This window comes from Psittacula echo (genome assembly GCF_963264785.1).
Source record: "Psittacula echo genome assembly, chromosome: 4".
NCBI lineage: Eukaryota > Metazoa > Chordata > Aves > Psittaciformes > Psittacidae > Psittacula > Psittacula echo.
This window is the reverse complement of record NC_137738.1, coordinates 93,396,915-93,424,225: the sequence shown is the minus strand read 5'-3', so window position 1 is coordinate 93,424,225 and position 27,311 is coordinate 93,396,915. Positions and strand designations below refer to the sequence as shown.

Here is a 27,311-nt window from a genome sequence, read left to right as displayed (position 1 = left end):
AGGTGTAGCCAAGTCGAGAACAGCAGTGCGAGTCACGTCACCTTGGGGCACTCAAAAGCCATTTAATGCAGCAACCACCAGAAAGTAGGACTCCACTGAGAAATACAAAATGAGGATGAAATCCTTTCAGGTCTTTCGTTAATACAGTAACATTGGAACAACTGACAGTAAAAATGAACAAATATTTGCATTCAGGAATTAAACAGAGTGATATATCCACGAACTGCTAGTCATGCATTTCTTTTGGAACAGCAATTTGCTAATGCATAAATATCACAAAAAAAAACAATCTCCAAGATTTGAATAAATCACAGACAACTAGAAGAAACAAAGCTCGAATTCTATTTTATGCCTTAAATAGATGACCTAAATATTTAAAATTTTACTTCACCATATATATATAATTTATATATATATTAAAAGAAAGTAAAGACCATTAGATAAGTGCAAGCAATTTTCCTCAAAAAGAAAACTGGAACCATGCCCAAGACAGCTGCTTTTTTTTTTTTTTTTTTTTTTTTTTTAAACTTTCTGCTCCATTCAGTCCTTTATTTTGTTTAACTTAGTAATTTCTCAAGCAAAATAAATTAATCTACCATCTGCTATGTCGGGTTAAAGTCCTACCTAGCATCTTCTTGGGAACTACTTCTTACGGCCTAAGTGAAGTGGTATCTCACCAGCGGTTTGAACTGCTTTGCAGCTGCATGTAAACATACTTTTGATTAATGTTTAAAATGTGAGGAGTGAATCGTAACGTTACAGGGAAGCAGGAACGGAGCTGCCGAAGGAGAGCTGCACTGGTGTTAGTGAGGGGAGCGAGCACTGGTTCGCTCGGACACACACACACACACACACACATCTGGCAATGGGGTTTTATCCGCAAGGTGTGGAGAGGTGTTTGAGAAGGCATCCGTTCGCAAGCAAAGCTTGAAGGACACAAGCCGAGATTCTCTGTGCACTGTCCCCTTTCATTAGAATTGACTTGCGCTACTGGGGTCGCACTGTAACAACCGCACAATGGAGGGATCGCTCTTGGCACCTTTGATGAACTCTTCCAGCGACAGTTTACCTGAAAGGGAGGAAAAACCAGAATGAAAATCATTCTTGGAAAGTCAGTTGTTGCTGTCACCATCGCTGTAGCTTAAAAAAAGCCCTCCTCACTGAAGCAACATATGTATATGTAATCTATCACAAAGGCATCGAGGGGAATTTAGTGCAATGCACAGCAGCCAAATCCAACTCAAGCCCTTAAGCCCAGATGATTTTTTCTTCTGCAAAATAACCTAGCATAATAATAGATATTTTTTTATTTAAAAAGACAGTACCAAATATAAAACCAACTGCTCTAATATCACTTGGCAGCTTTTTGCCTAGAACCAGACTACACAAATTGCATGACACATGAACACAAAGTATGGTACCTGAACACATACACGCTTTGAAAATGACGCTTATATTAGTATGAAATTTTAAACCTAAATATCCAAAATCTCTCCACTTTGCCCCCTTGTTTGTTGTGACATCTAGGGCTGAGCACCTCCAAAGTTGGGCTGGACAGGGCTCTGAGCAACCTAATCTAGTTGATGTCCCTGCTCACTGCAGGGGGTTGGACTAGGTGACCTCTAAAGGTCCTTTCCCACCCAAACCATTCTATGATTCTACAAGCCACTTGCTGTGCCCTGCTGCGTATACAGGAACAGAACTGGTTTCAAAAGGCAGCAAGAAAAGCCACCCTTGGTGGAACCACCTATTGCCACGTACCATTCCTGAGTGGTTTGGAGTTTACACATCTTCAATTTAGGGCAGATGCACTGACTTAGATGGACCCTGTAACAGTCTGCAGGTCTGAAAAGGTGATCTCTGGAGAAGAGACCACGAGGAGCAACTGCCAGTCTGGCATCCAACAGTCCCATGGCACAGCATGGCACAGCATGACAAGGAGGAAAGTTCCCATCTGGTCTTTCAGACCTCATCCTGTGGTGATCCAGCCTTCTGGCAGGTTCTTCCTGAGTTCAGGACCAGTCCTCTGCACAAATGCCATCAGAAACCCAGGAGCAGCTTCTGCCTTCCCTGCTATCACCAGTACTCTCCTGCTCCTGCACTCTGAGCCATGGCAGAAATGAACCATAGCAACATTAATGAGAAATGAAACAGTTTTCTCTATGAACCAGAGGAGACAAGCATTTTTGGCATCCCTGACACCATATCCAGTGATTTCCCATCTACCTTGTGCTTCCAGCATGACTTACACACACTCTCACACAACACCGGAGGGCCATCCCTACCCAACCCGAACTGCTCTGCTTAAGATAGGCAGGACCCATGGACAAACGTCAGGCACTTGGTAGCTGTCTGCTGCCACTTTTGGCCATGTGTCCCCGAAGAGAGGGAAGCACAAAGCTCATTGTGGCAGTTTTCACGAGCCCCCAGATGCTCCCAGCCTGCAGGGGGATCGACTGAGCTCAGTGGCCAGCACCCAAATCAGGTCAAACAGGGAAGAACGAGCAAACCTTCCTCTTGTACAAATCACAGAAGCTTAAAAAACAATAGCACGCTTCTGTCCTAATTTCCTACTTTTAACCTAGTATTCCCAAACCAAGTGTTTTTTTGAGATTTTATCAGCCCACAGGAGTACTCATAACTATCAGGACATTTATCAGGACTAGCAGGTCAGGGGTTTGAACAACCTGGTCTAGTGGAAGGTGTCTCTGCCCATGGCAGGGGGGGTGGAACCAGATGATCTTTAAGGTCTCTTCCAACCCAAACCAGTCTATGATTCTATGATTCTGTGATTTATTAGTTTCCCACTCTCCTTGCAATGCTTAAAAGCAAAGCACAAATCAAAATCTACTTGCAATGTCTGACAGTCAAATGGGAAAGGGGAAACATTTCCATCCAGCAAGAGCACATATGCTTCTCCGTGCACAGACTTTATGGCCTGCCACTGCATGGCTTGCAGGGCATTTCCCTGGGGATAGGATGACTTTAGTTGAGCAACAAAGTGCAACGGATGTATATATAGCAGGTTTTGTGACCGCTATGTTGCACATCTGCATGAGCCACTTCATTCTGCAGAACAAAAATATTTTAATCATGTTATTTTAGAACCCTCCACATGTGAAGTCAGGGGATGAAGTGTCAGTTTTTATGAAGTAAACAGTAAAAATACTCGAGGACTTCAGCAATGCCAGGAATTTGCCCCAGGGACTGCAGCAGCAAATGCCAAAATGCAGCCTTAAAATTCTCTTGAAGACCTTTCTATAGATAAGATCGTATTTTTCCAGGTCTTCACATCTCAGTGCTAAAACCTCATTTTGCTCCTGCTGAGCACATCAGTAGGATACAGCTCCTAATTTTGAAGTGGGCAGCTGCCACCTTGGCTGCTGCTGGGGTAATTCCCAAGGAAAGCTCCATCTCAACTGGGACAAGAGGAAATATGTCAGCAGGTCAACGGGCAGAGGAAATTGCTCAGTTTTGCCTGTGTTTTCAAGCCCAAGGAAATGAGCTAGCTCAGGTGGAGGGGTTGTGACAGGTACACTGTCAGATAATTTATCAAGTGTTCATAATTGGCTTGGGATCTGTTACATCCCCCTGACACACATGCTGCAACAGAGCAAACACTGCAGGCTAGCGTGTGACCATGTGCATATGTACACATGCCACAAACATGCACAGAAAATAAATATTATGGACCCAGCAGAATTTTTACTTTCAGGTACCCAACCAGATCCTCGACCCACATTACTGATGACAAGCCCAGGAGTGCAACCTGTCTAGTGCAACTGGAGCAAAATCTTGTGCCTAGTTCATCCTACACACAGAGAAAATAACCCAAAGATGTTGGAGTCAGGGGAGTTTCAGAGAAACCTTTGCAGAAGGGAATTTACCCATGAGATGTCAGGGAGGGAATACTTCCCTCCCAGTGCCCAGCAAAAATATCTCACCCGCTGCCACTTACACACCCTATTTGTTACGGACCGCAGATGCCCACCAAGGCCAGGCAGAGACCGGAGGCACTGGTAGGGACAGCCCTACCCTCTACCCCTCTCCTCAAATACCGTCATCTGGTTCTACCAATGCCAGTCTAGAAACTTTTATTCCAAGAGCCTAGAAAGGGGTGCCAGTGGAGATCCTACCATCGTTGTTTGTGTCCATCTGTCTGAAGATCTTGTCTGTTCGCTTCTCAGGAGTGGATTCATCTTCCGGCATTTTCATTACTGATGAAACCATTTTGTAGATTGCCTGAGCATGAAAAACACAAAAAGGAAAAAAAAAAAAGATATAGGAAAAACATGACCCAAATGAAAAAGCATCAGGACTGAGAAAAAGACTTTAAGCCTGTAGCAATAAAACCAGGCAGCTGACCCCAGCAAGCAGCTGCAGGACTTCATAAACCAAAACAAACAGGAATTTCTGACTACAGCTTTTTTTATTTTTCTTTCCTGTATTCATTTGCACTTCAAAAGAAGGTCCCACGCTGCTGGGTCAGTTTAACTGAATGTCAGGGTCTAGATTAATATACAAGCAGGACTGAGCTAAAATACAGGAGGTAACTGTGTGTAATTCTCTTTTCTGCAACTGAGCAAAGCCACTGCCTCTTTGGCTGGCCCTCAGCATACACTCAGTTATGTGTATGTATATGGGATGTTGTATGGATTACAGGTGAATATGAATATATAGGAATAGAGGTTGTTTTTCTTTGTGGAAGGGTAAGGAAACGCATTTTCAGAATTACAAGAACATGAATAAAGAGGAGATCTCTTTAGGATGTCTAAAGTCCAAGCCCCCCTCCTAAATCATCCCATCTCAACCATGAGGACCAACTGTCAGGGCACTGCCTGGGTGCATTATGTGCTTCTCAGTGTCCCTTGTAGTGCACTAGAGACATTTTTCAGCTGCAGAGCAGATGGCAACCAGCCCACCGCTGAGGCCAAGCCCTGGCTGGCACATGTGGCAGGGATACACGGGCTCTGCTCTGCCTGCCCCCTAGTACAGCCCATGGGTTACGAGCCCTCAGCCTCCCAGAGACAAAGATATGCTACAGCCTTTCATTCAGAGCTCACGTTGACTCAGATTTGAAGTTTCAAAGTATTAATTTTGGATTAATCAGGTCAGTAAAATTTGTATTTAGGGTTTTCTGACCCCATCAATGTCCCACTAAGAAATCACCAGGGAGACATGCAAGAATTTGGCTGCGGGCCAGTTGCACAAGCACCCTGTTCATGGCTCAGGCTCTTTCCTCACCTGCATCTCATAGGTCCCACCATGGACCCCAGTGTCTCTTTGGGGACCATGGGCTCAGAAGCCTCCCTGGGGCAGGAGCAAACCAGCTCAGCACACCCTCCATCTCCAGCTCCAGCTGTTCCAGGGGTAAAAGGTTATAGCAACACAAGTAAAACACAAAGCAGAGACAGTGCCTCACCTGCACTATTTCTAGCATTTCCCCACGGCTGATGTACCCGTTGCCATCCAGGTCGTACATACTAAATGCCCACTTCAGCTTCTGTTCTAGTTTGCCCCGAGAGGTGACACTCAGGGCGATGATGAATTCCCTAAAGTCAATCGTCCCGTCACCGTTGGTGTCGAAGGTGCGGAAGACGTGTTCTGCAAACTTCGACGCGTCGCCGTAGGGGAAAAAATTCGCATATATCTTTTTGAACTCTTCTACAGTCAAATGGCCCGTGGGGCAATCTTTTAGGAAGCCCTTGTACCACTCCTGCAGCTCGTGGTCTGTGAACTCGGTGTTCTCGCGCAGGTCCTGCAGCACCTCAGGGCGCAGCTTGCTGTTCTGCTTCCCCATCCTCTTCTGGATCTGGGTTCACTGGCTGCAAAGCAAAAGAGCATCTGCCTGAGCTCCAGCCACTGGAGCCCCAGAGGAGAGGGGCCAGGGGCAGGCAGAGCCTGCTTGGTACAATGGGAAAAGAGGAGAAAAAGGATGCTACAAATCGCTAGGAAAATATCTCATTTCATTTGGCCTCTTTTCCTCTCCTCTAGGCTCTCTGAGTTACTAGTATGCTGTGGAAGGACAAGGGAAGTTAGTTTGTGAGGGACTATTTGGGAAATATTAATTATTATTTGGGAAATAATAATTGTCATTATTTTGTTTCTCTGCTACAACCCCTCTCCTCTATCATACAGCTTGTGATGCTCAGGTCTGGATTTCAACTCTTGACCCACTCCAACAGGCTGATCTGTGATGACGGCAGCGGCAATGAAAAGTAAATCCATCTGTTCAAAAGTGAAAGTAAGTGGGGGTGAACAAGAAGCAGGAAGGGCAGACAGCTCTGTGCCAAATGTGTTTGCATTGTCCAGATGCTTTATGAAAACCCTTGGCATCTGCAGCATCTCCTCCCTTGGCTTCTGGAGCATCTCTTCCCTGCATCTCTCCTCCCTCAGCAGCCCCACAGCAGTTGGTGCTGCTTGTGGCACCCTGGAGGTCATAGAAGGGTGCAGCAATGGTAAGCTCAGCACAGCCCGTGCTCAATAGCATCATCCCAAAAGATTTCTCCCTCTTTTTCTCAGCTGTGGAAGCTGTGTGAGTAGATGAGTCGCTGTGACAACAGCACTGGCACAAGGCACTCCATCCTTTCCAGCAGATCGCAACCCTCTGCCCTCACGGACAAACAGAGAAAAGGGCTTTTTAAAGCAAAATGTTCAGCAAAGCAATTCCTTTCAGGCTTATTGTGGTTTATGCTTTTATATAAGCTTCTTCAGTAAGTTCAATATTCCCCAGCGTGAGCAAAAGGGCATTTTAACCTCAGGTTTTATCAGGATGTCAGGAGGAGGCTGGGTTTGTCCCCTCCCTTGACAATGGCCGTGATGTGTGGGTGACCACACACTGGTGAGACTGCCCAGCAACAGGAAAGCTCCTTCAGCAAAATGAAGGATGGTCAGTCTGCACTTAGGAAACAACAGAAAAACACCCCAAAGAAACCATAATGTATTTTTGGCTTTTATCCTTTTCAGCCTTTCACAGCTTCCCAGCAATGCCAAACTGAGCTGCCAAGTAAGGGGCTGAGCTGCATCTCCTTCCCCAGACTTGAGAAGCTTATTCACAAGCTTTGCACAAAGTCACATCCAAACCCCTGCAACTGGTCCAGCATAAATGACACTTCTCTGCACAGCCCCATCTGCCCCTTAGGCTTGCTTGCAGCCAGTGCAGAGGCAGGTTAGTAACAGGCCAACACCACACGGCTATTTGGAAACTGCAAGAGCTGAGCAGAGACCAGGAAAAATATAACAGGGGGTAAGCTCTTCCCAGAGATTAAAAACCCCAGGCATGCATAAGAAACGAAGGGGAAAAAAAAAGTCAGCAAAAACCAAGTTGCTCTACAGCAGAGAGGTTTTCAACAGCTGAATCTAAGCTTGTTTTATTTGTATTCCACTTAGTCTCTGCATCGCCTCAGCAATGTAAAAAATCCACATCCTGCTCTGTGGCTTAATGCTCATAGACAAAAACCAGCCAGCTGCTCATTAGTTCAATGCATCAGGCTTAACAGAAAACTGTGTTATCATTAGCACTTGTGTTTTCTAGAAAAGCTGCCAGTATGTCAGCTACAAAACTTTATTTCTGTCCTTTACACTGCAGTTTTCTTGGGGCCCCTGACATACCTCTGCATGCTCTCAACATACAGAGATGCTACAGCTCCCAGTCCCTGCCAGCATCAGCCCTAGGAAATCCCTGGGCTGCCCTCCAGTTAAACCACTAACTCCAAGCTGCTCCTACTGCCTCTTTGAATCTTGCCTGCTCCAGATATTCATCTTTGCAGTGCAAGGGGCAGAAAACACAATCTTCTACTCTGCTGCAGTCAATTTGCAGAAAACAGTGGCTTGGAGCAAATGATGAATAGACCTTGGACCTTTTTTTAAGAGCAGAAATTGTAGCACTATGTTTCTGTCCTTCAGCAACAAGGTGCCTTTGGTGAACTCCTTCACTTCAGGATGCTCGGGTGCTTTGTAAGAACTACTGTCCAAATACTGCCAAAAGCAGTCCCTGCCTTGCCAGCCAGTGTCTCGGACTCCTGGGAGAGGAGCAGGAGGACAAACGGCAAAGCCTGCTTAATGCAGGAGCCAGACTAAAGCAGAAATAACCTCAGCTTTAATCATGCACAGGGTTAAGGGACTGTAAAACTTCCAAATGGTTTGAAAAGGTTTAATGCCAGTTCTCTGTGTTCCTATAATACCTTTATTATTCCTGTTCCCCTTAAAATAGAGGCCCCTAAATAAGAGAGAGGTAAGATGTTATTTTCATTTATTAGATTTCACTACTTCTACTAGTGGTAAGACATATCCTGTTATTTGGATGGATGCTCATTTAATATCAGCTTCAAAAGCTTTATTTTCAAGTAGTCCTTTGCATTCAACAAATTACAGGTTATTTCAACCCTTTCTCCTCTTTTACATTGTTTTCTATCAGAAAAGTAATGTGCAATGCTCTGAACACAACCCTTTTTTTGCGTATGAGCTTTCTGAAAGGCTTCATAATGCGTTCAGCCCAAATGTAACCCTGCAGTTGTTGCAACCAATTTGTTACAAATAATTAAATAACCAACATTAACATTAATTTATTAAAGCCCATCTAAAAAACCCAGCTTCGATGTGAATTGTGTTGCTGGTAGCTCCTCTGAAATGAAATGCCTAAATATCTCATTAATCACGACAGCAACCCCTGCTGCTGCCATCCAACTGACATTTCATTCAATTGCTATAAAATGCTTTCATCAAATCACTTTCCAGAGGCTCAGTGGATGCTTTAGCCACAAGACCACTTGGAGGATTGCTGCTAATGGAAATCGCAGGGAGCGGGTTTGGGATGCTCAGGTCAGTCCTGTGATTAGGACTGTGGGGTGTTTTTTTAACGAGCCTGTACCAGCCACATCATTCACTGCAGCGAGTGTAGAAGGCAAGGAAGGAGGGATACCTTTGCACCCAGTGTGGCCCCAGGTCTGCTTGTCCTTCAATTCTGATCAAGCCAGGGCGAAATCCAGGGAAGCAATGCCACATACATAGCAATGAGGTCCATGCCTGCTTAGTGTGATGAGCAAAAACCCTCAGAACACCAAGCACTATCATGGCAGCAACAAAAATAACCACAGGAATACCCTTGAGGTGATCAGACAAGGAAAGGTTGGAAGCATAATTGCAAACCAGTAGACGTCACAAGTGTACCACTGCTCATGAAAATGACAGTCATGATGGGGAACAGGCAGAAATGCAGATGCATTATTGATCCTGTTTCACACTAAAATTTTTGTTAAAATCATACAGGGCTGCTGTCTTCCCGGAATAACCTCAGTTTCCAGCAGAGGTGCCAGAGAAATCCTGAATATATCCTCTGTCCTTCTAGGATCACCAAATATAAGCAATGATCTCATAGCAAAAGCCTAGCAATGAGAAAAAAGGTCTTTCACTGAAGCCGAGACATGCACTCATGTCCTGGTTTCAGGTGGGATTGAGTTAATTTTCTTCCTAGTGGCTGAGGTTTTTTGCTTTAGTCTGAGAATAGTGCTGATAACACACTGATGGTTCAGTTGTTGCTCAGTAGCACTTTCATCAAAGACTTTTCAGTCTCTCACACTTTACCAGTGAGGAGGGACGGAGTGAGCCAGAGGAGGGCAGAGACAGGACACCTGACCCAAACTAGCCAAAGGGGTATTCCATACTACAGCACGCCATGCCCAGTATATAAACTGGGGGGAGCTACATGGAAGGCCGAGATCGCTGTTCAGGTCGGGGTGAGCATCAGTCAGCGGGCAGTGAGCAATTGCATTGTGCATCACTTGTCTGTCTTGGGATTTCTTTCTCTTTTTATTGTCTCCCTTTGTATTCCTCCCCTCATTTCCCATAATTCTTACACTGTTCTTATTTCAACACACAGGTTTTACCTTCTCTTTCTGATTCTCCTCCCCGTCCCACTGGGGCAGGAGGTGATTGAGTGAGTGCGTGGCTTTGTGGTTCTTAGTTGCCGGGTGGGGTTATACCATGACAACCAGCTATGCAGCACTAGGGTGAGTAACTAGCTAACTCTGAAACAACTAAAGTAGCAATTTTCTGGTTTTACCGATAGATGGACTGGTTGTCAGCATCCACGCACTGAAGTATTTGAAATACTTCTAACAAAGCTCAGTGCATCCTACTTCTGTGCAAACTCTGTCAACCACCAGTTACTGCAGGTAGCAGCATTCTCTGAGCACGTAAACCAGGCAGCCAGAGACCAACCCGGCTTTTTTACTGCAAACCTCCTGAGGCAAAAGCCCCTTGAACTGAACTCCTGACAGGATCCTCTTAGTGAATTAGCCATGGCTGCAAAAGGAGGAATGACTGCAGAGATGCACTTCCTTGTGCAACCCCCCTTGGATACTGATTTAGTGTTAATAAAAAGAGGAATATTGATGAAATGCTTGCCTGTAGGACATAGGTGCTTTCCAGCAGAGAAAGGCAGTGCACAGAGACACAGAATAAATATGCTTTATATTACCTGAGCTATCTGCTTTGCAGGGGGAAATCTAGCATCATTTCTCTTGCAGTGCTCATTTATAAAACAGAACAAGCATGTCTGAGATCTGTTGTGGTCCTGAAGCTGTAGCACAGTGCCTCTGGGACTGTAGGAGCCCAAAGCAAATGAACAGCACAAACCAGGGAGCAAATACTGCTCTGAGTTGGTCTGAAATGCAAGAACCATTCCTAGAGGGGTGAAAGGTTTTTTTAGTGAAACACCTGAACTGTCAGATCTGTCACTGATGCCTTCTGCCTTGGGGTGCAGAAGAAGAGACAAAAGGATTTAGCCCACAGGGACCCTGTGAGCATCGTGTTAAGAAAGGCTTTGCTTGGAAACACTATTTCACAGTGATTGCGGCCAAACACTGGCACAGGTTGCCCAGAGAAACTGTGAAGCCTTCATCCTTGGAGATACTGAAAACCCAACTGGACATGGTCCTGGGCAGCCTGACCCAACCTGAGCCAGTCAGGTGGACTGGATAATTTCAAGAGGTCCTTGCCAACGTCAACCATTCTGTGAAATAACCTCAATATCCTTTTCCCATGGCCAGGTGAAGATGAGAGCCAAGAAGAGGGCAATTCAGCAACCATGCTGCCTTGTTCTGAGGCTGTATTTTTAAAAGTTTGATCCTTGTATTTAAAAGGAAAAAAACCCCACAAAACCCACAAAAAACCCCACAGGTAGCCCAAAGAAAAGCCTCAATCACTGAAGATCTGCAGGGCCACACTTCAGGAACATACCCTTACAGAAAAACATTTTGGGCCCTGTTAGCACCACTGCTCACCAACTCATTCAATGCACAGATGTATTTAAGAAGACTCCAGCTCCCGTGGGCCAAGCTGCAAGAGGGAGACGGGTTCTTGAGCACCTCAGCTAGCAACAAATGCCTGGTGGTAATAAAAGATCACGTAGCAAAAAGGCTGCAAAATGGGATTATAACGACATCCTCTGGACCATGGTCAATGGGTCTGATCTGAACTGGGAGGGGAAATGTGCAATTACACAGGCTCGGGACAGATAATGAACTCTGGAGTGAAGAGCAGATTTTGTTACATGTTTCAATGCCAGTATCCTAAGCAACGAGCGCTGCAATAGCGAAGGCACAGGATATACAAATATGTTGCTATAGATATTGGGTCCTGCCTGGTAAAAGTCATGTGAACTTCTTTCCTGCCCTGTGGCAAAAGCAATGCTGACACTCATACACCAGCTACTGCAGCACCTGCTTCGTCTTCCCAAGCTGTAGACATGGGGTCAAAAGTAACACCTTTCTGATAAAGTTCAAAGCACAGCAAGGAAAATCTTCACCTCTTGAAAACTTAATAATAGAAGCAGCAAGACAAAGGAGAAACCTCAATCAGTAATGCTGCAAAAAATTGAGACCCTGCAGAACTGCTGTGGAGTTTGAGATGAGAAAGAGCTGAAGCTCCTTCCTCCACTGCCTTCGGGGAAACAAAGAGAAACGAAACCTGACAAGCGAGGAACAGACCACACTAAGTAAATAAATGGGCTTTTTACATTTTTCACTTTCAATGACTAATCATGCTTTTATTTAAGTAAGTACCACTGCTTACTTGCAACTTATTTTCAAGTTAAACCCCTTCCAGAAGCTTATTAAAAAAGGCGGGTGAAGGGGAAGGATCGCTCTCATTTTCAGTTCCAGAAGGCTCTGTAACAATTCAGGGATGTACACTGAATGTTCCTCGGAGAGGCGCAGTGAACTGGTAACAGACCTCGAGCCACCTCACTTTGTAAGTTTATCCATGAACACATACTGTGGAACTGTGTGGTCTTGAAAACCTGATTGCATATCTGGGATGAAAACTCATTATATTATAGATAACCACCTACCCCTAGCTCACCAAACAAAGATATAATTACAAGGCTCCAATCCTGCAAATAGCTGTGAGAGGAATATTTCCAGGCTGGCCCATTAATTTCATGGAGTCAGCTGCACAGGCTGAAACCTAAGAAATTCACTTATAGGTCCCTGGATTGCTCCTATCGATTTAAGTCACTTTACTTGGGATTATAGTCCTGATTTATATGGAAAAATCAATTAGTCTCTGACATCCAGCATCACTGCATTAACCTGTGAACAATTTTACATTTGCATTATTGGTATGGAGTGCAAAGGCATTTGCAGATGACAGTGGCAACACCTTCCCAGCCATTGCAGTCACTGCAATGAGCCAGGGCACGCTGGTACCCACTGTGTCTGCCAACACCGACCCCCATCACCAGGAGGTGAGGGCAAGGTTAGAAATTTCCTCCAAAGAAGAAACAGAATCACAAAACACCCCCAAACATTCACAATTTGTTGCTAATGAGTTAAAAACAAGACCCGTGTTGGGACAATAAGAGTGGTAGTTCCTCCAGGAGCTCTCCATAATGTTCTCCAGCTCAGGGTGGAGAGCTTATAACTGTAAAGGACAAATATTCCCAACACAATAAGAGTAGCACAGAAATATTTTGAGTAAATTAGGAAATTGGGTTAATTTGGGTGGGAGCAGATTGGGCAGCAATGTAGCTTGTGATTGCAGACAGGAAAAGAAAATCATGAGTGGATCTTCCTCGTCTCCTCCCTTTGCCCTTTCCTTTTTTTTTAATGAAGCCAAGGGAGAAGCAGCCAACCCTATTTGGTCTTCAGACACTCTGCAAAGTTGGCAAGGCTTAAAAAAAAATAAATTACAGTCTGTTTACACAATATTACAGAGCAAGGAAAACATGTCAGCACAATGTCTTAGCGCACAAGGTCTTTTTCTGAGGTTGGTTTGCATGAGGAAAAACCCATGTCACGTTCTCTGACTATACTATTGTGGTATGTAAATCTAAATGAAGCTCTGTGTGTGCAGGCCTGCAGGATAGGGGAAGGGGCCTGATGTGAACTGGGAAATCAGAGAGAACATGGGTCCCTTTCATAAAAAGTGAACAGAAATGTCAAAATTAGCACAGGACAGTACATGTTTTATATAGATAAACCCATAGAATTAGCATGGTTGTCACTGGATTTTCATATGATGCCTTAATTAAAGTGATGAAGGTAAATCACAGAATAATTCTCTGCAGAATACCCACAGCTCTGGGAGAAAGGAAGCTGGATTAAATTTCAGAAGAATTAGCCAAAACAAACCACGGCAGTATAAGAGCCAGCCAATGGCACCTGAACAAGCCTTATAGCATCAGAGCCATTCATGTGGAGAAAACGGACAGTTTGGGGGCAGTGACACTTGCTAAAGAGACAGTGATGGATGACAATCAGCCCTCAGAGGCTGGTCTGCGAGACCATCCTTGTTGCTAATGATGCCTAAATGAAAAAAAACCCCAAACAAGCCCAAAACCAGAAGAGATCTGACATCCTTCCCCAATTGCAGCTACTGTGCTGGGATACAGAGGTTGGAGGAATCAAGGGGATTTCAGGATAGCTAATTTGAAACAGGGAAGAGAGTTTTTTTTCAAAGAGTGGAATGAGTTCTTATTTTATGGTTTTTAAGAAGCATTATTTAGTATGCTTAGTAAAAAGATGCTCAGAAATGTGGGTTTGGAGATATGCCAACTAGCTGCCTTTAATAAAACTTCGACCAACATTTATTTCAATGCTTGATTTAAAATACTGAAACATTGGGGGGGAGGGGATCAACCACAGAGAATAACTGTCACTAACATTTTCACCTACCAAATACACAAATATTGCTAACAATTTCTACTACTACCCAACTTTTTGTTCCAAAAATGTCAAATTAATAAGTGCATTAGATTATTTTATTATTTTATTAATCTTGCTTTTTAATCAAGCTTTTTTTTAACAGATCATCACTTCAAAATAGCACAAAAACCACTGGTTAACCTCCTTGTAAAAATACACTCCACTAAACCAAAATTCTTCTCAAAACACTGTTCTCTTCAGTGGCAACAACCAGTGACAGTAATCTAATTGTTTCACGCTGTTATATTCCTGTTTGCTGAATGAGAAAAGTAAAACTGAAGTTAAAAATCTAAAAGCAAACCTAGAGCTTAATTTTACTTTATTTTTTTCTTTGCAGAGGTGCAGAAACCCTGTGAAAGAAAAACTCCGTAAAATAACTACATGAGAACAGCATTCCACCCATAAAGAAGAAACCTGGTTCTGCTGGATGCAGCAATTCAGACATCTGAAGACCAAACCTTCTGCTGGTAGGAATCAGCCCAATCTTTCGGCTAGCTGAGGGGTGACTGTACCAGCCTCACAGGGATCTTATTTATTTATTACTTATTTTTAAAATCACGGAGCCAAAAGTGCAGAGACTACTATCACATGCAGGAAAGTCACATTCCCAGCACACATCCTGGACAAGAGCATCACATGAGGTTCATGCTCGTTAGTATTCAGGACAGCTGCGAGCCTTCATGCCTTGAGATTGTAACCCCAAACACTCTGTACTGAATTATAGCAATATAATGCTAAGCTGGGATGTGGGAACCCATCTGGGGCAATGTCCTGCTGTCCTCCCGGGGTGGCAAGGTCTGCTTATGCCAAGGGATGCTGGGCTCGTGGCTCCCCATAGGCGAGGGCACATGCGGGTGTTTGCCCAAGGTAGTGCCTCAGAGGTGTGAACTCCAGACCCAATGGCTGCAGGGATGAGCAGGACTCTGATGTTCCTCTTAGGCAGATCCTGACCACAAAGTACCATTTTCTGTACCTACTGCAGAGATAAGAAGGACATTCTTGCTTAATCAGTGGTGATATGATAGACCATCTCTCTGGCCATGCATAATGCTCAGTGATATGAGTAATACCCCCTCTTATCTCTTACTTCAGTTCCCATCTTTAAAAATGGGAGATCTCCAGAAGATATCACATTTTTCTGTGACCAGTTCCTACAAAAGCAGTAGAAAAGCAGGCAACACCCCCTCACTGAGCTGTCAGGGACCGCACTTACTGGACTCCAGAAGACTCCTTTTGGGTCCAGAAAAGGGCAAGAAAGCTGGCAAAGGATGTGGAGAATAAGTCTGATGAGGAACAGCTGAGGGAACTGGGGTTGTTTAGTCTGGGGAAGAGAAGGCTCAGGGGAGACCTTATCACTCTACAACTACCTGAAAGGAGGTTGTAGTGAGGTGGGGGTTGGTCTCTTCTCCCAAGTAACAAGCAAGAGGACAAGAGGTAACAGCCTCAAGCTGCTCCAGGGGAGGTTTAGATGGGATAACAGGAAAAATTTCTTCACAGAGAAGGTGCTCAGGCATTGGAACAGGCTGCCCAGGGCAGGGGTGGAGTCACCATCCCTAGAAGTGTTCAAAACCCATGTAGATGAGGCCCTCAGTGACATGGTTTAGTGGTGGACTTGGCAGTTCTGGGGTAATGGTTGGACTTGATCTCAGAAGTCTTTTCCAACCTAGTTGCTTCTATGATTCTGTGACTCTCCCAGCAGCTGAGTCCAAGGCAAGAGTGAGGCTAATGCAGCAGCATGGCAGGCCACCTCCAGTTCCAGCCCATGTGCTAAGTAGCTGCAATTTTCATTAATCCTGCACATTCAACAGTATGATTTGCTTTTAAGTGCATTCACTATAAACTATGCAGAAAAGCAATGTGACTGTCTGTTCCAGAGAAAGGCAGTGCCCCATACCAGAGGAGACAGCCGAAGATCCCTCGACCCAGACACACGATGACATTTTCAGGGGCACCAACAACAGCTCTAAGAAAATTCTTTCTCTCCTCTGGCATTTCTGTGTGGCATTCAACACTCAAATGCATATAACCTCAGAAGTAAACCATGCAATCAGCACTCAAGACATCACTTTTTTCATTAACCTCCACCATGTATCCACCATCAGTATCCACACCAAATGTGCTTTTCTGAGCACTGCGGGTAAGGGCTGCCTGGAGCTGAGCCTCTGTCAGCAGGCTGGGCAAGACAGCAAATGGAAAATCAAATCATGCTGAATTTTATATCTCTAAGTGATGCCAGTAGTGGCCAAACGGGTGTACTTTCCTCCCTAACTGGGTATGGTAACAGGAAGGAGATGTCATGGTTGTGAAGCAGGAAGCACCCCGACAGGGGAGGAATGAGAAGAGCTGACCTCCACCTGAGGCACATCCTGTCCCACCGCCTCGGTGCCACATCGATGATGGTCTTGACTGTAAAAACAGGAAATGAGTGTCTTCTCTCAACAGCAATGTTGAAGGTGGACATGCATGGGGGGAGAAGGGGACAAGGGAGAAAACCTACTCCTGATACCACCTTAAGGTCTCTCTCTCAGATGGCACTATCTTCATGAACATTTTTTTAGCAAAGAAAAAGGAATCTAATCAGTAAGATTTTAACATATCAGGCCATGGACAGATAAAGCCCTTCTGGGTCCAGCCACACCAGAATACCGACCTCAGCCACTTTGTGATCTTTTCATTCATTACTCTGATCTCTGAAAAGGACCTAAGCTACCGCTGATATCAAGCACTAGCCAGCTCCACTTCTAACAGGACTACAGAAAATCCTACTAAACCTGACACTTTCACTAACTTCTGTGCCTTTCACAAACAAAGATCCACAATAGCCACCATTTCTTTTTAACCTTCCTTCCCCAAGGATGACATACCTATTTTTTTTGAAATTTCCAGCAAATTTTCTGCACCCGGAGAAGGTATCCTGTGTGAGAAACCATGTCAACAAGACCCTTCCGTAAGTGCAACATTTGCGTAACATCAACACAATAATTTATCATTTATTTTTTCCTCCTGAGAGGAACAGGAAAAAAGTGTTTAAAAGACGCAGCAGTGGTTAAAAGGAGGGCTATGATGGTGGAGGAATGTGCACTAACTGAAAGTTTCTGAAGTGATGCCTTCTCCTGGGGTGTGCAGACATCATCTTTCAGCACACAATAGCAAGGCCACTTCCCTTTGCCTTGAAGCTTGTGAACAGCTTTTTGTTGGCAGTATGAATGTTGAAAAGGGATGTCCAACAAATATACCACCTTACGTACTGCCCCCAGGGCCAAGGGGGGTCTGCTCTGAAACTGATGTACATGTTTGGTGTCACACTGGCATCGGAGAAGACGCTCCCGGCAGAGCAACGTGAAGCTTTATCTGCTCAACTGAAGGCAATCTGGACCATGGAGGTACTGGGTAGATCCTCCTGCTGATGCTCTGCCCAGGCTGAGCCTCCCATTCAATCTCTTGTCTCTCCCCTCTGCAAACACTCTTGAGATATACCCAGCACAACAGAAATGGTCCCACATTTCCTCCCCATGCTCTGAAAAGAGTAGGCTATACCTTAAAACCATTCATGCAGTTAACATCATTATTTTTTTTTTAGCTTCTTGACCCTCTATCGCAGAGATCATGACTTGTCAGACTTATTTTGAAACCTTCCTTAAGTTTTACAACTAAAACATAGCAAGCATCAATCAGGCTCCCAAAGAGAGGTCAATCCCCATATTCCCTCTCTGCAATACCATTTCTAACTGCAGGAGGGGTGGGGGGCAGGGTGGACAGAGGGGTAGTTATATATCCTGCAGTCCAGCCCAAGACAGCCCTCTTTGTCATTCTGGTGCCAAAACCTTCTGTTTTGCACAAGGAGAGGAGCTGCAGCTGAAGATGATCCCACTGAACAACGGCACATTGCCCCATTATACTGGGTTTTGGAGCGACTCCAAGCAGGGTGGGACTGTAAGGAAGCGGACAAAAGCTTTGGATAGAGATCTACACGGAGGAAGCGCTTCCTACTTCCTATACTCCACAGAAAGGACAAGAGCTTTAAATAACCCTCCTCCAAGCTCTGCTGAAAACCAAAAGGGTTGCTGCTAGAAGAAAGTCCTATCTGGCAAAGACGTTGATGAAGGCTGCCGGGGGTCTCCCATGGGATGCAGCCGCTCCACTGCAGCAGTTCTCAATGCATTGGTGGGAAGGGGAAGGCTGAGTTACCCACAGTCCCATTGTGACCAGCACCATCCAGATAAAAAAAGCCTGTGGAAAGCCCAGGATAGAGCTTTCAGCTCCCCCACCAAAAGTGCAGAGCTAGGTTTGCCTGCTGAGAACATCCTTTGCTGAAAAAGGAAAATCTGGAAGCTACATTGACACTTTGCAATGCCACCTCAACATCACACTATTTCTCAGCCCCATTTACTTTTTAGCCCTTTCTCATATGGCCTACAGGGCTTAAGCAGACCCTTTATTCTGATGGATGGAGACACTCAACCTATTCCATTCATCCATCCTGGCTCTTTGCCTCCCTGCCCACCTCAGCGGCCACACCAGACTTTTCCCCATTGCCTCCCTCCTGCCTCTTGCACAGTCCCATATGCAGACCATGAATACTGAAGCCAGGACAACCTGTAGGTTGGGCAGCAGTACTGATAAGCAAATACTGGCATTGACCAAAAAACACCCACTCCTAATGAATCCTGATGGGAAATTACTTTGCTTGGATTTAACAGAATCAGACCCTAAATACAGTAATATGTATTTGCAGACCATCCAGAGCTTTCCTCTGTACAGTACTACACCAGTTATCTGTCCATTTTAATGTACATATTCTGTTTTCACACCTATCACCTGTCCTCTTCTCCGTCCTGAGCATCAGACCACAGCAGAAAACTGTTTGTTGTCTTTCAACCTATCCTTAGTGTGCTGGAGCACTCACTGCCTATTAACTCAATCGCAGAATCTTGTGCTGTGCCAAAGTTGCTTAAATCTATGTATCAGGTATTTTCAATGAGGTGGAAGATTTAATAGTGGAAAATAAGGGAGAGAAGGAAGGAAACCACAGTTTTGGAAAATATCAGGCTAGACAGATTAAGAAGCAATGTGGAAAAATATACTTCAAATTATATTCTCAAAACGAAAATGAAGATATAGTCAGGTCAGAAATAACCAAGTTGAGCACACATTTCTGCTACGGTCTCTGTTAAGAAAAGGCATTGCTTTGAAATGGGATTGAGTAAACAAACTTCATCTTCCTGGAGGAAAAAATTAGTTCATGAATGGCTTTGCACAAAGCAATTACCCACTGGTTTGGAACAGACGTCTGTGGTTTTGACCTGCTGAGATAGCCATCGAAACTGTGCTTGGTCCAAAACTGGGAGAGATAAAGTTATCAACTTCTCCCCCGTTCTTCAGGGAGCAAAAGAGTCAGAACTATTTCTCATAGCAATTATCTGCCAGGTTCTGGCAGGTAGGATTCACTGAACAACAAAATGCACTCAGTAAATGTACTGTCATTATAAAACTCCTGGGTTTTCCCCACTAATTCATATTATGGCAGTACAGTGAGCACCCAGCTGAGAAGGCGGCTTTGTTTGGCTGAAGTGCAATAAAAAACAGCCTGTGGCAACACCAAATTAGCAGCCAGGAGTGAGAGGGGCAGACCTGCTTCAGTGCCAGCCCTGGAGAGGTGGCATACCCACCATGGGCATGCAATGAAGCAAAGACACTTAGTGCCACTGTTCCTGCAAATTTGGTTTGTCTATTATAGGTTATTTCTCTTTTTCTTGTTGCTTCCAAGCCATCTTGGTATCCTATAAGCTTCCATTACTCAGTTTTGTCCTAATGGTTTCCATACAGAAACATACATTTCCATACATTCTATGCCAGAATGGATGTATCTCAATATACTTGCACTTTGATGTACTCATTGTTTTCAGTATTCCTGAAGATGAACTGCTCCTCTTGGAAAAACTATGTTTGGGCTCTGATACGGCAGATGCAGCATCACCCACTGACTTTCTTCCTGAGCTTCATCCCAAAAGCCAGCCAGGCTTTTTTCCTACCATCCCAGTCACAGGCTTCACTCCTCTACCAGCTCAAAATCATCTTAAGTTCCAGCCCAATTGTATTCAGTGCTGGTGATCACATCAGCTCTGCTACCAACACCATCTTCTCTCAATCTTCCCCACTGCTACACACATGGAAAGAGAGCCATCATTCCCATATCAGCCTTGCTTTCCTGGATTAACTGATCGGGCTCTTCTTGCCCCCTTTGAGACACATGTTTTCCTTTCCCTATGCCACAAAAGTCCTCTTCTGCTCTTAGTGCAGTGACAGCCTCCCGACTCCTGACCACTGAGACTGCATGCACCATCCTGAACAAGGTCTCACCCTCAACACCAAGTTTCCTTATCTGCACTGGGAACTCATCCAAGAAGGGGATTTGTCTTTTCACCTCAGTGCCTTGGGTCAATCTGTTCAGCTCTGCCTGGGTTCTTCTCCACATTTCCAGATGAGCAGCTTCTACCTCATTCAGAGATGTACTGCCCTGCATTTCATGCCTTTTCTGTGACTATCTCCACGGTTACCCAGCTCTCTCAGAACCATGTTCTGATCTTCCCCCACATTAATCACAAATGGCAGTGCTGTGGTATTAGACTTCTGTGATCTGTGCCTTCACAAATGAGGAGCTTCAAAACCCATCCACTGAAAAGGTCTAATGAAAGCGATGTATAAGCTCAGTGGAAAAAAGTGTTAAGAAGTAAGTGATCTGACACGTTTCTGGAACATCTCCACATGTAAAACCTAGTGGTGCAAGTCACACAATGACCTTCCAGTTTCTTCTCCAGCTGTGAGAGGAGATGGAGAAAGATCACTTCTACTGTTCATCCAGTGTGAGAACAGGGAATAGCGGTGTATTTGTTTCATAAACAAAACAGCAGGCTTGTACAAAACCAAACCAAACAAATCTAACCACAGCCTTAACTAGAAGAGACCACAATCGCTATTTGCTATTCAACAGGATCTGTGTATTAGAAAACATTTCAGCAAGTGCAGCTTCTCACACACATGTATTTCTATTTTACCTAAAATTAATGCCTTTTTCCTCTGAAAGGGGTAGATTAAAATCTCACACATCAGAGGAACAGCTGTAACAAACACAAAGTCAATTAGGCAGTTTGCTCTGAAAATAAAATAAAAACACCCACCTTAACTAGAGCAGTGAAAAAAGGACTGAGTGCTATGAGCAGGTTGCAGCCCCCCGGAGCGTGAGGAGTCTCAGTACCTGCCCCAGGGGCAGGTGAAGCAGTTCAGCAAACACATGTTCACACATGCTTACAGACACATGGGGCTTACAGTCAATGAGAGATTTGCCACTGAGAAGAATACTATTTTTTGGTGACATTTAAAGAAGTGTGCCCTTTGCTGCTGGGTGGGACCATGGTCATCTGGTGCAACTCCTCCCCTAGCTCCAAGCAGTGCTCTCACTGGAGCAACACAGCATGACTCTCTGCAAACCAGGAAGGTGCCCTGGACTGGGTCACTGTGCAAGTGAACGGATGGGGAAAAACCATGCAAAAATACCACAGGTCTGCCAAAACTTCAGGCTATGCCATAAGCGTGTTTGGCTGTATGCTAAGGCACGCAGGTAGCTTTGGCCAAGCACAAGCCTGCTCAGCCAAGCACTTGCTCTGACTGCCCACCGCTGCCAACACATCAGTTGTGAAAAATCCTCAAACCCCTGCATGTTTCAGCATGCCGCTGAAAAAATCTGCTTCATCCCCCAGAATGACTTTTCTTATAGAAAGTGACTGCTTCTTGACTGAAACTGCTCTTTCCTGTAGGGAGGGGAGCTGCGGCCGCACATTTCTCCAGCCTGTGCCAGCAAGCCATGGGGCTGCTAGGAGCACCACAGGCAGAGCTTAGGGAGCTCTGCAACAAAACAGCACCATTCTCTACCCACAAATAACTCCACTAAAACACACCCTATTTCTTGATGCTGTTATTGCAGGCATAGAAATGGTGGTGCCTGCAGCTTTTCCAGAGACAACCACGTCATGCACACGCTCTAGCCTGTGCTACGTTTAACAGGAGCAGCCTGGTTTCACGTATTCATACAAGCAGTGGGAGCTGCTTTGCTAAAAGCACATCTTAGGTGGTACACGTTAAAGTTGACTAGTGGCAAAGCCACCGCTCCAGCTCCGAGAGGGGATCGCATCTGCCAGTGGCTGCCCCAGCCCAAAAGCACGAAGCTGGAGCGCTCCTGCTGCAATGCAGAGAAGTGGCAGCTGAGATGTGGCCTCTGCTGTGCCAGGCATCACACACAGGGCTAAAAAGAGCCTTTCTCTATGCCAAAAAGTACGTAATCTAAGTAGAAAGACAGCTGATGGGAATTCCCTGCTTTGCCAAGCAGCCAGCTGGAGAAACACATCTTGCAGCGGCAAACATCCCCCTACATCGATAAGGTGGAGGGTCCCCTCAAATCAGTCCTGAGCAGGTCTAATGACAGAGGCTGCGGATAAAGAAGAGCCGCTGGATAAGTGGCAACACTTTGAAAGCCTAAAATAACAATCTGCTTCCTCTCCTTCAAAAGGTTACATACCTCGTTCCTACCGTTGACTCCCAGCCCATAAAATATCATTAAAACTCACCCTGACTGAAAATATTAGATGCCTCATGTCTTAAACCTGAAGAACATTTTTTCCACTCAGACACAGGAATTTTGCTTACCTTCATCAAGCAGCAGTGCCAACAGTTGTTCAAGTACAGTATGAATATCAGCCTTTGCCAGCAAACAAATGCAGATTTCAGCACCAGATCTCACATGAATAATCACAGAATGGTTTGGGTTGGAAGGGACCTTACAGATCACCTAGTTTCAGCCCTCCTGCCATGGAAAGGGACAACTTCCAGTAGGCCCCATCCGGCCTGGCCTTGAACACTGCCAGGGATGGGGCAGCCACAGCTTCTCCGGGCAATTTGTGCCAGCTCCTCACCACCCTCATGGTAAAGAGCTCCTTCCTAATCTAAACCTACCCTCTTTCAGTTTAAAGCCATTCCCCCTGTCCTGTCACTACAGGCCCTTGTAAAAAGACCCTCTCCAGATCTCTTGTAGGCCCCCTTTAGGCACTAGAAGCTGCTCTAAGGTCTCCCTGGAGCCTTCTCTCCTCCAGGCTGAACAGGCCCAACTCTCTCAGCCTGTCTCCATAGGAGAGAGGTGACCTCTCCTATCCAGCCCTCTGACCATCTTAGTGGCCTCCTCTGGAATTGCTCCAACAGGTCCAGGTCTTTCCTGTGCTGGAGACCTCAGAGCTGAATGCAGCGCTGCAGGTGGGGTCTCACAAGAGTGGAGAAGAGGGGGAGAATAGAGCTACTGGCCTCGCTTTCTGGGCTGCAAGTGCGTGTTGCTGCTTCGTGTTCAATATTTTGTCCACCCATACTCCCAAGTCCTTCTCAGTTCCTTCATTCCCCAGCCTAAATTGATACTGGGGGCCTCAGGTGCAGAACCTTTCACTTGGCCGTGTTGAACTTCACAAGGTTCACATGGACCCACTCCTCCAGCCTGTCAAGCTCCCTGTGTATGAGATCCTTTCTTCTTTCAAATGTATCAACTGCACCACTCAGCTCAGTGTCATCTGCAAAGCGGCTGAGGGAGCACCCAATCCCACTCTCTAAGCCATTAATAAGTTAAAATACACAACAAAACCTCACAAGAAAAATCTCAGCTAGGGAATACCAGCGCAGACCAAGCAATCCCACATGTGGGACTAAAGAATACATGCACAGCTAAGCTGGACCACTCTTTCCAGAAACTTCATTTCCATGCTTTATTTATTTGTATTTAACAAACTAAAACCCTAAGTGCCAACCTGAAGGCTCAGTGACAACTCATACTAAACAAATTAGCTATTCAGTTCATTAAAACACTTGATAGCTGCTTTACTTCCTTCTGTTTATGCTCTACTAACCTCTACACTTCTCTCTGTCTGATAATTACAGAAAAAACCATCCATTTCACTTTCTGTTTCTGACCAGAGAAAGCATAATGAGCACACGGGCTACAGGGATTTTTTAAATGAGAAATATTATTCTCCATGCACTTTCAGTAAATAATCCCAGTGCGCTTAGGTATGAAACAGATCTGCAAAATTAAATAGGCAAGAATGTAAACTTAGAGTCTCTGCTTTGAAATACTCCCAGCCTCACCTAAGGAGTGACTCGGCTGGAAAGTTATTTATCGAAACAAAGAGGCCAAGTGATGCAGGAGCGCCAAAGACACGGCAAGGAGAGCAGGGGAGGTAATGCCTAAGTCAGTTATGCAAGTGGGGAAGAGCAGGGTGAAAGGATGGAAGGACTCTGTGGGCTGCACAGCAGCCAGCCTCGGAAAGCTCATAAAGAGCTTTGGCAGGAACTGGCCACCCCAGTGACGGTGAAGCCAGGCTTTGGCATCACTGGCGGTGGGACCCCACACTGGTACCCCAAGTAGCAGGGCAAAGCTCCTGGTGGTTTGCTGCAAAGGTCTGCGCTTGCTGGGCACGTGCATGGAGCCTGCGGGATGCTGGGGAAAACAACAAAAGGGCTTTGATGCTTTCTCTGCCATCTATCTCGGGTTTTAATGCTGTTTCGTTTGTTGGGGTGTTTTTTTCTGAGTTTGCTGCTGAAGTGCCCATAAACAATGAGGCTATTCAGCATTTACTACAGCGTGAGATTAGTTTGGGTTTCAGTTTCTGCTGAGCCAGCTCATTTCCTTCCACATTCTTACAGGAACAGATGCTAAAATACAAATGGGCATTCATCATCATAAAAGCAGAAAAGGGAAAATTCTCATAACAGCAGTTAAAATTATTCTTTTTCATGGCTTTAGCCAGAACCATTCAATAGCTTGTTTCTCCATCTAATTATATTACATTAAAGAGGCAAGGAGCTATTATTTTGTCTTTAATAACAAAAAAACCCACACACACCTCAAAATATCAAAAACCCCAACCAACAACAAAACTGGCTAAACTGGCCAGATCAAAACAAGTCTTCAGAGGAGCTAAACAGAAAAATTGCTTTCGTCCCTTCCCATCACTCATGACTGTGGTGCTGCCTTCAGACACTGAATTTAATTGCTGCAGCAATTAGTCACAAAATTTGCAGCAAGTTGAAACTGCCAGATACACCAAAGAGCATCCCTGCACTACAGCCAGTTCTTCTCCCACAGAGGAAAACCAAGCAGGTGAATAACCCACAGTTAACAAAAAGCAGCCAGCCATTCCTGTGCTGGAACATCAGCAAGGACGAGGCAATAGCCTCGTGCCTCCACTCAAGTCAGTGCAGGAGCATCCCCTCCCCTCTTCCTCAGGTGCTTTGGTACCCAGGGGTCACAGCCCAGAGCATCCCCACAGGGCCATGTAGCAGAGACAGAGCCACCAGTGCTTGGACTTTCTTTGGGGAAAAAAAGGCGGAAAGAAACCACACTGTGACGCTCATCAGAGCCCTGCTTCACCACACCAGCCACATTTTTCCTTCCACCCACAACTATTCCCTTCACAATTACTTGTGCATAACTGCCTACAGTCTTCTGGAAACCAAATGGCATCTGCCAAATTTACCCCTCCACAGAAAAGCCCCAAGTACAGCAAAACGCTCCCCCTGGCAGCTCTGCTGTTCTAGATGCTTTGCCAGTTAGATGGGCAATCTGCAACCCCTCCGCACCCTTTTCAAAGTACCTTTCACATACAGATGTAATATCCATCATCCACTAATGCTTTTAAAATGCCAGATGCTTCTCATCGGCCATCCCAGGTGGGCAACTCACCACTTGGCAAACGCGTAACTCTCTGGTGACCACAAGCACCACCTCCTCTGGGCTGGCAGAAAAATACTTTAATACAGGTCAGAAAACCGAGACCATGAAGGGCTGAAGCCACCAATTCTCCCATGAGGCTGCTTCGTGAGCTAACAAGCTGTGATGTATACAATGTAAATATATAGATGATACACAGGTTGGTAGGACTAATGACAAGAAATCACTGGTAAGACCTAGGAGGACTTCCAGAGAAATCTTTCCACACCATCAACTTCTGGATTAAGACTAGTGAGGTAGGTTTGCAGAGGTAAAAACTAGGTCCACGGAGGTAAAAATAAGGTTCATTGAGGCTCATGGAATAAAATGAATCTAGCTCATACAGAGAAGAAAGTAGAAGTCCCTGCTGTCAGCTCAGGCCAGAACCAGGCTCTGCACTATCTTACTGACCATGAGGGGAGTTTCAATCCTGCTCTAAAGAGCAGAGAAAATGACACAACTTCCTAACACCTTTGTCAGCTTGTTCATAAACATTATAGTATTACAAACATTTTAATCACCTGTGCATCCCCTGTACAGTATCATTAGGCTTTCTTAAAAACAAACAAACAAACAAACAAAAACCCACATCAAAACCAGAAAAAACCAACATAGTAGGAAATGTCCTAGCATCCAACATCCCTAATGAAAAACAAAGCTCCCAACACAGCTCTTGATGAACACAACTTCCCTGTGGTTTCTCACTTCCCAGCTGCAGCTCTCCTGGCACCAGCTCAGCAACCACCCCAGCACCGCGCTACTCCTCCCTACCTGGAGAGCAAAGCCCTCCGTGAGCCAGTACAGCTGCCATTGCTCAGTGTCCTGATGACTCTCGAGCCAAGTTTCAGTGCAGGCTATGCCACCGTAACACCATGCTGCTGCACTGGCACGAGACGATACCTTACACGTTTCTGATGGCTTCACTGCTGCCCTTCTTGCTCAGCTGTTTCCCCCAGAGCAGCAGCAGGACCTCTAAACTACTCTTTGGGATTCAGGGTTTAAAGCAACCATCTCCCTCATCGCCGAAACACATGCTTGGGCCTGATAGAGGACCTACATGATCACACCATGACATCCATTTACAGGCGCAGAGGACTTCATGCAGCCACCACCCCATGCATGACCGGCACTCAAAGGTGCCTACATACCAACTGACGGCAGCATGTCCCCCCGCACCCGGAGAAAGGCTGATCCCACCACCATCCCCGCTCCCCACCAGCTGCCCCTCACCTCGTCCCTCTGGCTGCCCCAGGCTCAGGAGGGAAGTCCCACAGGCCAGGCCAGGCACACCACCCCATTGCTCTGGC

General features: G+C 45.4%; 1 protein-coding gene across 1 annotated transcript; it reads right to left on the bottom strand.

The window, feature by feature from the left end:
• Nucleotides 1-27,311, bottom strand: HPCAL1 (hippocalcin like 1). The gene is made up of 4 exons (XM_080615346.1): nucleotides 27,235-27,311; nucleotides 5,423-5,825; nucleotides 4,137-4,242; nucleotides 1-1,069 (listed from the first exon to the last, which is right to left on the bottom strand). Exons 2-4 carry the CDS (start codon nucleotides 5,798-5,800, stop codon nucleotides 972-974), a joined length of 582 nt encoding a protein of 193 aa, XP_080471472.1. The 5' UTR covers nucleotides 5,801-5,825; nucleotides 27,235-27,311; the 3' UTR covers nucleotides 1-971.

Bases quoted from the DNA above. Each gene is read 5' to 3' on its own strand.
- HPCAL1 (XM_080615346.1), bottom strand. From the start codon at position 5,800: ATGGGGAAGCAGAACAGCAAGCTGCGCCCTGAGGTGCTGCAGGACCTG. The intron at 4,243-5,422 runs GTGAGGCACTGT...TTTCATGCTCAG, and splicing joins AAATGCTAGAAATAGTGCAG to GCAATCTACAAAATGGTTTC. The intron at 1,070-4,136 runs GTAGGATCTCCA...CCTCCCTTTCAG, and splicing joins GATGGACACAAACAACGATG to GTAAACTGTCGCTGGAAGAG.